The sequence below is a fragment of the Dipodomys merriami genome, unplaced genomic scaffold, assembly GCF_024711535.1.
Source record: "Dipodomys merriami isolate MVZ:Mamm:240054 unplaced genomic scaffold, mDipMer1.0.p SCAF_78, whole genome shotgun sequence".
In the NCBI taxonomy this organism is placed as follows: Eukaryota; Metazoa; Chordata; class Mammalia; order Rodentia; family Heteromyidae; genus Dipodomys; species Dipodomys merriami.
Genome location: NW_027206379.1, coordinates 5,656,156 through 5,669,148, shown reverse-complemented (window position 1 = coordinate 5,669,148; position 12,993 = coordinate 5,656,156). Strand labels below are relative to the sequence as shown.

Here is a 12,993-nt window from a genome sequence, read left to right as displayed (position 1 = left end):
AGTCCTCAGTTCAAGGAGACCCAGGCCAGAATCCCTTCTCTCAGGCAGGCAGGGCGCTGCTGTATTTTGGTCTGTATGTGGGTTCTCAGTTGTCTGAGGGGAGAAGGAATATCTGGCCCCTGCTTAGGGCCTGTAGATTTTGGGGAGAGATGTTGAACTGCAGTTAGGAAACTGAGGGAGATGGGGCTCTGTAAAGGTGATGCTAGAGCCTAGGGTTCACTAAGCAAGGTGAGAAGATGCAGGCGCAGGCGCAGATGGTACTCACTGTCTCTGGGGTACAGCTGGCAGCAGGCTCTCTCTCCCCATCCCATGGGCGGAGATCTGAGGCCAGTGATGCTCCTGAGCACCGAGGCCTGGCAGGCAGACCAGGTACACACTGCATGGCACGAGCTGTCCAGAGGAGCTGTCCGGAGGCGTTCTGCGCTGAGCGGTTGGGGAGTGGGGGACCTGGCCCCAGGAGAAGCACCGCCAGTGAGCCTGACCGTGTCCCTGGGGGAGAGCTGGCTTGGGCCCCTGGAGGGCCTTGCTGTGAGAGCAGCAAGCTTGGGCTGCTGACTGCAGGACAGGTCTAACTCATCTGCCTGTCCTGTGCAGTCACAAGTGCAGTACAGTGTGAGTCACAGCTCCTCCACGGGGGTCTCTGGCTGGGGTGGAGAGAGGTGTCTGCAGGACTTGCATGGTGAGTTTTCTTCGTCACTTAATCAGGCCACAGCTGAACATAGGTCCTTCGTGGCAGAGCTCAGGTCTCCTTGCCTTCTGAGCCCAGAATGTTCTTTGGCCGCAGAGCCTGCTTGAATTCCTCCTTGTTTCTTCTGTTGGCCCTGGCTTGGCCTTCTGGCTCCTTCCTCCTTCACACACCCTTGGGTTCAGCAGGACTCCTGTTTCTCTCCATTTGGCGTGTGCAGCATCTCTCCTGCAGCATCTCTCCTGCAGGGTTCTTTCTGCCTGTAAGGAAGCACATAGGAGCCGGTAGCAGAACAGGGAGGTGAAGTCTCTGGGTACATTCTACATATCTGCAGGGTCAGGAGGGCTTTGAACTCAGGGCCTGGGTACTGTCCCTGAGCTTCTTTTGCTCAAGGCTGGCACTTGACCACTTGCGCCATGGTGCTACTTCCAGCTTTTTCTGTTTATGTGGTACTGAGGAATCGAACCCAGGGCTTCATGAGTACTGGGCCAGCACTCTACCACTGAGCCACCTTCCCAGCCCTTATTGTTATTTTTTCCAGTACTTGAGTTTGAACTCAAGCCTCCTGCCTGCTCAGCTTACTTATTTAGCTGGTGCTCTACCATTCAAACCATGCCTTTGCCAGCCTTTCTTTTGGTGCTGGTCTTGGGGTTTTTACTTAGGGTCTGGGTCTGTCCTTGAGCTATTTTTGCTCAAGGCTAGCTCCCTAGCACTTGTGCAACAGGTCTACTTCCAGCTCTTCAGAGGCTAATTGGAGATAAGAATAGTCTCAAGGACTTTCCTACTCAGGCTAGCTTCAAATTGAATTGTGATCCTCAGATCTCAGCCTCCTGAATAGCAGGGATTACAGATGTGAACAGACACCTGGCTTCAGCCAGCTCTTTACTGGTTATTTTGGAAATGAAGTCTCATGGACTTTTCTAGCTGGGCTGGCTTTAAATCATGATCTTCCATATCTCAAGCTCCTGAATAGCATGGGCTACCACAGATGTTCATTTTTAAACAGGGTGATCAGAGTTGTCTTGCTGTGAGGGTGAAGTTGAGCAGAGACTTGAGTTGCGTGACACACTGGACCAGCAGAAGCTGGGGAAGGAGCAGCAAGCTCAGGGCTATGTGGGGAGAGTGCCTGGGGTTGGAGGAAGCCGCCAGAGGCTCACCTGGCGTTGTAAGTATGAGAGCAGGCCTGGAGAAGACGTATGGTTAAGTTAACCCTGAGCATCTTTGAGTAGCTCGAGGCCCATTGAGGGGGTGGTGGTACGAAGCAAAGGGTGCAGATAAACCATGCGATGGGCAGCATAGCAGAAGGCCAGGCAGGGAGTATGGGGTGGATCTCAGCCAGTTCTGACAGGGCTGATGTGGTGTAGGGGTGATCCAGGAAAAGGTGCCGTGTGCCAAGCCGAGGGACACAAGAAGCCATGGTGAACATAGGTCCTTCATGATTTCAGCGTGACTAGTGCCTGGTGGGCATGGGCAGAGCCAGGGTAGAAGCAGATGGGGAAAGCCAAAACCAGGTGAGGAACTCCATTGTGAGATGTGGGCTTTGGGGCATTTCAGGCAGGCTGAATGGCTGTATTTATTTGTTTGTTTGTTTTTTGGCTGTGGGGCTTGAACTCTGGGCCTGGGCACTGTCCCTCAGCTCTTCTGCTCAAGGTGAGGGTTCTACCACTTGAGCCACAGCACCACTTCTAGTTTTCTTAGTGGTTTATTGGAGATAAGAGTCTCAGGGACTTTCCTGCCTGGGCTGGCTTTGAACCTTGATCTTCAGATTTCAGCCTCCTGAGTAGCTGGGATTACAGGCGTGAGCCACAGACGCCCAGCTTGAATGGCTGTATTTATTAGTAAAGTTATTTTAGATGTAGAGAATTAGATGTAGAGAATTGTGTGTGTGTGTGTGTGTGTGTGTGTGTATGTGTGCGCGCGCGCGTGTGTGCTTGCAAGTGCATGGGTGTGTGTGCACGTGTGCTGTTACTGGGATTTGAACTCAGGGACTTTTCCTTTTTTTTTTTTTGTCAGTCGTGGGACTTGAACGCAAGGCCTGGGTACTGTCCTTTAGTGTCTTTTGCTCATATTGCTCTACTACTTGAGATACAGTGCCAATTCCGGTTTTCTGAGTAGTTTATTGAAGATAAGAGTATCATGGACTTTCCTGCCTGAGCTGGCCTTGAACCACCATCCTCAGATCTCAACTTCCTGAGTAGCTAGGATTACAGGCACCTGGCTTGCTTGGTCTTTTTGCTTGTGGTAGATGCTGTACCACTAGAAACACAACTCCACTTCTGACATTTTCTGGTTATTGGGATAAGAATCTCTCCAGTTTGTCCTGGCTGGCTTTAAACCTTGTTCCTCAGATCAGCCTCCTGGTTAGCTAAGATTACAGGCAGGAGCTACCAGCCTAGCTGAGATAATGTTTTTTCAGAATAGGCATGTATATAGGTATTTAAGAAAAGATTGATTGTCCTGCTGGAGAAGATGTGAAAGAAGACTTTATTACTGACTTTCAGAAATGAAAAAGACCTTAAGTGAATACTGTGGATAATTGGGCACCAAAACATTAGGCATTTTAGATGAAATTAGCAAATTTCTAGAAATACAACTAATGAAACTAGCTGTAGAAGAATATGTAAATTACTAATCTAAATTAGTAATTACAAAATTCAGAAAATCTAAATTAATAATTTAAAGTCTTACTATAAGAACAAGCCCTGGGGGCTGGGAAGGTGGCTCAGTGGTAGAGCGCTTGCCTTGCATGCATGAGGCCCTGGGTTCCATTCCTCAGCACCACATAAGCAAAAAGAAAAAAGCCGGAAGTGGTGCTGTGGCTCAAGTGGTAGAGCGCTAGCCTTGAGCTGAAGAGCTGAGGGACAGCGCCCAGGCCCAGAGTTCAGGCCCCACGACCGGACCCAAAAAAAAGAACAAGTCCTGGACCAGTGACTTTACTGATGAATTCTACCAGACACTTAAAATATTAATGCTAATTTTTTGGTAAACTTTTTGGAAAAACAGAGATGGAAGGAATAGTTCCCAGTTTTTTCTATGAGGTCAGTGTTACCAAAACCAGAACAAACACCTCACAAGACAACTACAGGACAATCAGTGTTACCAAAACCAGAACAAACACCTCACAAGACAACTACAGGACAATCAGTGTTACCAAAACCAGAACAAACACCTCACAAGACAACTACAGGACAATCAGTGTTACCAAAACCAGAACAAACACCTCACAAGACAACTACAGGACAATCAGTGTTACCAAAACCAGAGCAAACACCTCACAAGACAACTACAGGACAATCAGTGTTACCAAAACCAGAGAAGACATCACAAGACAACTACAGGACAATCAGTGTTACCAAAACCAGAACAAACACCTCACAAGACAACTACAGGACAATCAGTGTTACCAAAACCAGAACAAACACCTCACAAGACAACTACAGGACAATCAGTGTTACCAAAACCAGAACAAACACCTCACAAGACAACTACAGGACAATCAGTGTTACCAAAACCAGAGAACAAACACCTCACAAGACAACTACAGGACAATCAGTGTTACCAAAACCAGAGAAGACATCACAAGACAACTACAGGACAGTATCATTAATAATTTGTTAAATATATTTAACAATATATGTTATTATATTAATCATAAATGTAGGAGCAGAAATTCTCAACCAAATAGTAGCCGCCTGAATCCAGCAACACATTAAAAAGATTGTGGTCTAGTTCTAAGTGAGAGTTGTCCAAGCAAGGCAAGCTTGCTTAACGTCTGGAAATAGTGAAATTAGCATATTAATACAATAAAGGGGAAAATGCACTATCACCATAGTTGGTGATGTAGTAAAAGAGCAAATGTTGGAGGGTTCACTTTCTTTTTTTTTTTTCAGCCTTTCTTGGGATTTTCATTTTTTATTTATTTTTGAACATTTATATTATCTTTTAGTAGTTGGAGGGTTCACTTTCCGATTCCCAGACTTAGAGTTTCAGATGGTGTGGTACCGGCAGGAGGACAGATACATAGATCAGTAGAATAATTCTGAAGTACAGAAGGAAACTGTTACATGGCTTGTTTATTTATTTACTTATTATTTACAGATACACAGATCAGTAGAATAATTCTGAAGTACAGAAGTAAACTGTTACATGGCTTGTTTATTTACTCATTATTTACAGTGATGAGGACAAAGCCTAGAAGGTGCTAGGAATGAGCTCTGCCATTGAGCCACCAGCTCAGCATCTGGTAAACCAGTGTGTGACAAGAGTGCCCAGACAGTAATCAGTGGGGAAAAGATCAACCTTCCTCACATGTGGGGCTGCGATCATTAGGGCTATGTGCAAAAGAATGTGCTGGCTCTCCTACCTCACAGCATACATGGAAATTACCCCCAAAGGGATTATCAGTCCCAATGTAAGCACTAAAGCTATGAGAACCTTCCCAAAGAGGGCTGGGGTCCTGGCTCAGGTAATAGAGCATCCTGAGTTCCCACTCGAGTGCTCTGTCGAAGCAACAGTCATGACAACAGTAACCACGTGGGCACGGTACGCTCTCTCCCCCCCCCACCCCGTGTGTGTGTGTGTGTGTGTGTGTGTGTGTGTGTACACATGTGTGTATAAATATCCATGTGTGTATATATACACGTGTGTGTATACAAACACATAAATCTTAGTGACTTTGTGAAATTTTTTTTTTTTGTCAGTTGTGGCGCTTGAACTCATCATGATCTGGGAGCTGTTCCTGAGCTCTTTTGTTCAAGACTCTGCCATTTTGAGCCTCAGCGCCACTTACAGTTTTCAGGTGGTAGAATGCTTGCCTTGCATGCATGAGGCCCTGGGTTCAATTCCTCAGCACCACATAAACAGGAAAAGCTGGAAATGGCACTGTGGCTAAAGTGGTAGAGCACTAGCCTTGAGCTGAAGAGCTCAAGGCCCTGAGTTCAAGCCCCAGGACTGGCAAAAAAAAAAAAAAAAAAAAAAAAAAAAACAAAAAAACCAAAAAAACCCCAGTTTTCAGTTGGTTAATTGGAGATGAGAATCTCAAGGACATTCCTGCCCAGGCTGGTTTTGGGTTGTGATCAGATGTCACTTAGCCTCCAGAGTAATTAGGACTACAGGTGTAAGCCATTGGTGCCTGGCCGAAATGTTTTCTTAAATATGACAGTAAAGTTATATGTGATTAATATCAGAAGATAAAGTAAAAATATGTACTTCTAAGTCTTAATAAGGTAAAGAAACAACCCAAGAATGAGATAAAAATCTCTGAAAATCGGGCTGGGAAGGTGGCTCAGTGGTAGTGCTTGCCTTGCATGCATGAGGCCCTGGGTTCTATTCCTCAGCACCACATAAGCAAAAAGAAAAAAGCCGGAAGTGGCGCTGTGTCTCTAGTGGTAGAGCACTAGCCTTGAGCTGAAGAGCTGAGGGACAGCGCCCAGGCCCAGAGTTCAGGCCCCATGACCGGACCCCCCCCCCAAAAAAAAATCTCTGAAAATAATATATTTGAAGAAGAGCTTAAACCTAGAATATTTAAAGAAGCTCAATTATAAGGCAAATAGCCCAATAATAAAATGTTAGATAGGGCTTGGTGGCATACAACTGTTTTCTGTAAACTTGAGAGACAGGAATGACCCCGAGTTCAATTTCAATCTGGGATACATAGTGAGAATCTTCCTCAAAAAGCAAGCTAGAGAGCCGGGCGCTGGTGGCTCACGCCTGTAATCCTAGCTACTCAGGAGGCTGAGATCTGAGGATCGTGGTTCAAAGCCAGCCCGGGCAGGAGAGACCGTGAGACTCCTATCTCCAATAAACCACCAGAAAACCGGAAGTGGCGCTGTAGCTCAAGTGGTAGAGCGCTCGCCTTGAGCTGAAGAGCTGAGGGACAGCGCTCAGGCCCAGAGTTCAAGCCCCACGACCGACAAAAAAAAAAAAAAAAAAAAAAAAAAAACAAGCTAGAGAGAGGTTTGCCTCAAGTGGCAGAGCACTTGCCTAGCAAGCCCAAGGCTTTGAGTTCAAACCCCAGGGCCACCAAAAGCAAAAAAACAAAACAAAACCCAAAAAACAAAAAAACCCACCAGAGCTGGGAATGTGGCTCAGTGGTAGAGTGCTTGCCTAGCATGCATGAAGCCCTGGCTTTGATTCCTCAGTACCACATACGCAGAAAAGGCCAGAAGTGCTGCAGTGGCTCATATGCTAGAGCTAGCCTTGAGCACAGAGAAGCTCAGAGACAGAGCTAAGGCCCCGAGTTTAAGTCCCAGGACTGGCAAAGAAAACAAACAAACAAACATAAAAATGTTAGGCAGAGCTGGGTGCCGGTGGCTCACACTTGTAATCCTAACTAATCAGGAGGCTGAGATCTGAGGATCGCAGTTCAAAGCCAGCCTGGGAGGAACGTCTGTGAGACTCTTATGTCCAGTTAACCACCAGAAAACCAGAAATGGCGCTGTGGACCAGGTGGTAGAGCACTCACCTTGAGCTGAAGAGCTCAGAGACAGCATCCAGGCTGAGTTCAAGCCTCAGGACTGACACATATACACAAAATGTTAGGCAGAGCTGGGCTGTGGTGGCTTACACCTGTAATCCTAGCTACTTAGAAAGCTGGGATCTGAGGATTGTGGTTCAAAGCTAGCCCAGGCAGGAAAGTCTGTGAGACTCTTATCTCCCATAAACTACTCAGAAAAATCTGGAAGTGGTGCTCACGTGGCTCAAAAAAAAAAAAAAAAAAAAAAAAAAGAAAACAAATGGAAACCGCATTGAGCACCCCAAGGGTGTGTGCGTCACATAATGAACTCCCCATACTGCCTGGTCTGGCTACAAATTCACAGTCCTCCTTCCTGCCTACCCTCCTAAATACAGCACCGCTCTATGGTCCTAGTTTGGTATTTTCTAATGAACCTGTTGTTGATTCCTGTCTTATATGTTGGAGTTTGAGCTGTTCTGGCATACCAATACTGTAGGTGATGAGTTCAGCTTGCAGAAGAAATGATTAACCAGCCTGTTGCTGAGGAATTAGCTTGAGCCCAGAAGCTCAGTCCATGCCTGTCCCACAGTGTGTTCCTTTGACTTACTGAGGCAAATCACAACATGCTTTGGTCTCAGCAATGGGTCACTAGTTAGCCATACCACTCCAAAGTCCAGTGTAGGAAGTATCTGCTGGATTTCAAATGTGGACAGCACAGGGTAGCTAGGGCCAAAGTCAGACTGGCAGGCCAGTTTTTCTGGCTGGCATGTTACCCTTTTACATATTTATTTCTAACATCAAGATGCCTAAAGCTCATCTTTTTTTTTTTTTTTTGGGTTAGTCCTGGGGCTTGAACTCAGGGTCTGGGCACTGTCCCTGAGCTTCTTTTGCTCAAGGCTAGCACCCTACCACACTCTACCCCAGTGCCACTTCTGGCTTTTTCTGTTTATGTAGTACTGAGGAATTGAACCCAGGGCTTCATGCATGCTAGGCGAACACTCTACCGCTAAGCCAGGTTCCCAGCCTCCCCCCTCCCCCCTCCCCCCTCCCCCCTCCCCCCTCTCTCTTTTTGGTCATGGGGCCTGAACTCTGGGCCTGGGCGCTGTCCCTCAGCTCTTCAGCTTAAGGCTAGCGCTCTACCACTTGAGCCACAGCGCCACTTCCAGCTTTTTTTCATTTTTGCTTATGTGGTGCCGAGGAATCGAACCCAGGGCCTTAGGCATGCAAGGCAAGCGCTCTACCACTGAGCCACCTTCCCAGCCCCCCTCTCTTTCTTCCTTTCTCTTTCTTTCTTTCCTTCTTTCTTTCTTTCTTTCTTTCTTTCTTTCTTTCTTTCTTTCTTTCTTTCTCTCTCTCTCTCTCTCCTCCTCCTCCTCCTCCTCCTCCTCCCCCCTCCCTCCCTCCCTCCTTTTTTCCCTCCCTCCCTCCTTCCCATAAGATCTTTGCCTGCAAGGTAAAGCCTGGCTGGGAATGGAGTGTGGTTTTGGCGAGGGAGAACTGTGGTAGACAGAAGCCTGGCTTGTTGTCCTTGTCATCCCATGGTGTGTCACTGACCGCAGATGTCCCCACACCTAGGATGGAGCTGTCCCATGGAATTGTGCTAAGTTGTCTGAAACCTTTCTTTGTAGGGCCCCTGACCTAGATTCTCCTATGTCTGCCTCCTGAGCATCTGAGCTTCCCAGCATGTAGTCTTGATGACTCCTTACTTATAGTCTCTTTGTGTGGAATTGAACCTCGATATTTTCCTATTTCTTGTTGTTGTTATATTATGGTAGTAGGAAGGGAGCCCAGGGCCTTGCCTGGCAAGTGCTCTGTTCTGAGCCACCTCTCAGCCCATCTTATAGTTTGTTTTGATATCAGATTAATGTTCCTGAACTGTTAGAAACTGAACAGGTTCCCATGTGGCCAAAGCAAAGGCTTGAACACCAGCTGTGGGACTTCTAGCAAGGTTCCATATTCAGTCTCATCCACCTGTGTGCCTGGAGCTTGCTGGGGTGGCACTGGCCCCGGAGTGCTTCCTAATCCAGCAAATTCTGAGTGCTGTTACACGAGCAGGTGTGCAGCAGGAGATAAGTGATACTCGGGGAGTGTCCCAAGGAGGACGTGCTGCTGGCGGGCAGATAAGCTGAGAGGGCCCTGTGAAGCGGAGGATACAGGCAGGTCCAGTGTTTGGGGCTCTGCGGCAGGGGGCCTGGAGGGCGGCTTCTGATGGTGGGGGGGCTGCCAGTGCACCCCCACACGTGTAACTCGCTTGAGAGAAAGCCTCAATGTCCACCTCACTGGAGCTTTCAACAAGTGACCTGCACACAGTCACAGACTCCCCTGTGCACACAGTCCTAAACTTACTACTTGTGTGCTGTAGGCCCAGCGGCATGCCAGTCCAGGTGGAGTGGAACAACAGGTCATTTTGTCTGAGATCTAACACAAGGTGCCCCTGCAGGCCTTGTGGAAGGGCTGGAAGTTTAGCAGAAACCGATGTTCTACTTAGTGAAGGTTTGGCAGTTGTGTAACTGGCAATTCTTCTGTCTGATCTTAGCACAGTAGAGAGATCTGGAGCTTCGTTGTGTGTTACATAAGTGGACTTACCAGAATTTTTTATGTTGGTGGATTTCATAAGGAAGAGAGCTGGAGCTGCATGGCGGCTATTGTGCTTTCACTGTCAGTCTCAGGAGTAAACTGTTACTGCTGTTGCTTGTTATGGAACACCTTTAGCAGGTGTTTGAATGTTTTCCAGTCTCAGAGCAGTGGGACAAAGGTGGAGTTTTAAGATGGGGGTAACAGCCGTGCGAGCACATGGCCGCACAGGCACCGGGCTCCTGAGTGGCGCGAGGCCAGGGGCTGCTTGTGTCTGTCCTTCTGTCTTTGGTTTTTCTTCCTGCATTAAAACACGCGGCTGAGCAGAGACTATAGGACTTCACTTCTCCTTAGCTAGGATTCTGGTGGTCATTTCTCAGTGTAGGCTCTACCGTGGCACAGGTGCTTTTTGGAGTCAGTTAAATAACATTTTTGGTTTTTTCTCTCTTTTTCAGGCAAAAGTAAAGAAGCAGAAATAAAGAGGATAAACAAAGAGCTGGCAAATATTAGGTCAAAATTTAAGGGTAAGTGTTTGGGTTTCCCACGGTGGGTCCTGTTTTAAATAAAATTTTGCAGTAAGGACTGGATCTTTTGATCCCATCTTCCTCCCACCCCGCCGCTGCCACCTCCCCACCAAATCGAGTTCTCAGTACAGTTACTATCATGGCTGTCAGTAATTGAAGCCCGTGAAGAGTCAGTCCACTGGCATTCCCGGGTTGTGGGAATAGCTCATGTCAATTGTTTGGATGGTGTGTCTCCTGGCATAGGTCCTGTTTGTTTGTTGTTGTTGTTTTTTCCTCCGCTTAATTTGTCCCCCCTTTGGAGATGGGCGCATGTGGCTCATACCTGTAATCCTAGCCACCCAGGAGGCTGAGTTCTGAGGATGGTGGTTCAAAGCCAGCCTGGGCAGGAAAGTATATGAGACTTTTTTCTCCAATTAACCATAAAAAGCCTGGAGTGGAGCACTAGGCTTGAGCACAAAAGCGCAGGGGGGCTGGGAAGGTGGCTCAGTGGTAGAGCTCTTGGCTTGCATGCATGAGGCCCTGGGTTCGATTCCCCAGCACCACATAAGCAAAAAGAAAAAAAGCCGGAAGTGGCGCTGTGGCTCAAGTGGTAGAGCGCTAGCCTTGAGCTGAGGAGCTGAGGGACAGCGCCCAGGCCCAGAGTTCAGGCCCCAGACCGGACCCCCCCCCCCCCAAAAAAAAAAAAAAAAAGCGCAGGGACAGTACCCAGCCTTGAGTTCAGGCCCCAGGACTTGCACACACAAGAACTTCTTTTCTTTGGGATTTTTCCTCATGGGGTGACAGGGAAATCTTTTCCCTATTTGGAGAGTCTGTTAATTTTTTTCTTTCTGCTTTCTTTAATGGCTTTCCTTTCACCCTCCATTTATATTATGTATATTACATATCTGTATATTATATGTGTGTGTATATTACATATATGTATATTATATGTGTGTGTGTGTGTGGTACCTGTTCTGGGCCTTGAACTCAGGGCCTGGGCACTGTCCCTGAGCTTCTTCTGCGCAAGGCTAGCATTCTACCACTTGAGCCACAGTGCCACTTCTGGCTTTTTCTATTTATGTAATATTGAGGAGTCAAACCCAGGGCTTCATGCATGCTAGGCAAGGGCTCTACCACTCAGCCACATTCCCGGTCCTATTATTACTATCTTAAAGTAGTTGTACAGAGGGATTTTAATTCAAAATATTAATTTATGAGTACAGTATTTCTTGAACAATGTCTCCGCACCCTCCCTCCCTGTCTCTCCCAACCCTACCCATTCTCTCAAGTTACTTAGTTCCATTTTCACATACATACACTGAACATTTAACTATGTTCACCCACCCTTTGTCTTGTCTGCACCCTCCTCTGGACCTTCCCCACTCCTGATGACCTAACATTTCAGCTTTATTTTGTTAAGCTATGAGTTGGTTGTTCAGTGAGTTAAACTATTGTAAACCTCCCATGCTTTAGACAATATGTTTATGGTTTATGTGTACACACACACACACACACACACGCACATGCATGTCCCTGTGTATGTCCTGGCATAGGTCTTGGTCTTCCCTTGGATTGGAACCACGCTGCTCAGCAGCTTGCAGAGGTAGGTGGATGTTAAGTATTTGGAATGCCCTGCCTGAGGCCATTAGATGTTTGAAATGTTAGGAAGGAATTACAGCACTTCTAGGGATGTCAGGTGTTTCCGGCTCTGCCAGTCCTACCTTCTCCAGGTGGCCGCCTCTTCCCTGAGCATGCTCACTTTGAAGAATTGTACAGCACGGTTTTAGTTTCTAGTCTTCAGCACGTTTGGGGAAGCCCAATCACTCCTTTATGCTCTTCAAATTTTGGTGTATTTTTGCAGGTTTGGGACCTGGCTCAAGCTCCTGGGTATACTTTAGCCCAGAGAGTACCTGCAATTGGCCAGAAACCATGAGTCCAAGAGAGTCTGGCACTGGACCCTGAGCAGGTGTGGGGTCTGCAGCAGTCTGCCCTGCGGACTCCTAGAGTCTTCCAAAATGGGTGCTTTTTGGGGGGCTTGAATGAATTTTTTAAACTTGTTTATAAGTTTTATTTATTTAAATTATTATTTGTAATTATAAAGGTGATGTACAGAGGGATTACAATTGCATAAGTCAAGTAATGAGTACATTTCCATTCCTTTACTCTGTCCCAGTCCCTTCCTCCCATCTCCACCCACAAGTTGTGTAGGTCACTTTCATTAGTGTCCATTGAGCTCTACTACTGCACTTTCGAGTGAATATCTTGTATGAGCAGCTGTTGCAGAAACTGGAGTTGAGTTGCTACTAGTTGGCATAGCACCTGTTGAGCCCTAGGGGCAGTGTTAAGTCTTGATATTTTATTTTATTTTATTTTATTTTATTTTATTGTCAGTCGTGGGCTTGACCTCTGGGCCTGGGCACTGTCCCTCAGCTCTTCAGCTCAAGGTGAGCGCTCTACCACTTGAGCTACAGCACCACCGGTTTTCTGGTGGTTAATCAGAGATAGGAGTCTCACGGTCTTTCCTGCTTGGGCTGGCTTTGAACCGAGATCCTTAGATCTCAGTCTCCTGAGTAGCTAGGATTACAGGCATGAGCCACCGGCACTGGCTTGATATTTTATTTATTTACATATGTATGTATGTGTGTGTATGTGTGTATTTATTGCCTGTCCTGGCACTTGAACTCAGGGCCTGGGCACTGTCCCTGAGCTGCTTTTGCGAGCGCTTGACCACTTGAGGCACAGTACTACTTCTGGCCTTTTCTGCGTATGTGGTGCTG

At 47.0% G+C, this 12,993-nt stretch overlaps 1 protein-coding gene across 3 annotated transcripts in view; it reads left to right on the top strand.

Annotated features, from left to right (window-relative positions):
• The window catches only part of Ap2a2 (adaptor related protein complex 2 subunit alpha 2), a 78,746-nt gene that overhangs the window by 15,425 nt on the left and 50,328 nt on the right, over positions 1 to 12,993 (top strand). For all 3 annotated transcript variants that reach the window (XM_070009763.1, XM_070009764.1, XM_070009762.1), the window contains exon 2: positions 10,169 to 10,237. In XM_070009763.1, coding sequence (XP_069865864.1) covers positions 10,169 to 10,237 — 69 coding nt within the window. The remainder of the gene's footprint in view (positions 1 to 10,168; positions 10,238 to 12,993) is intronic.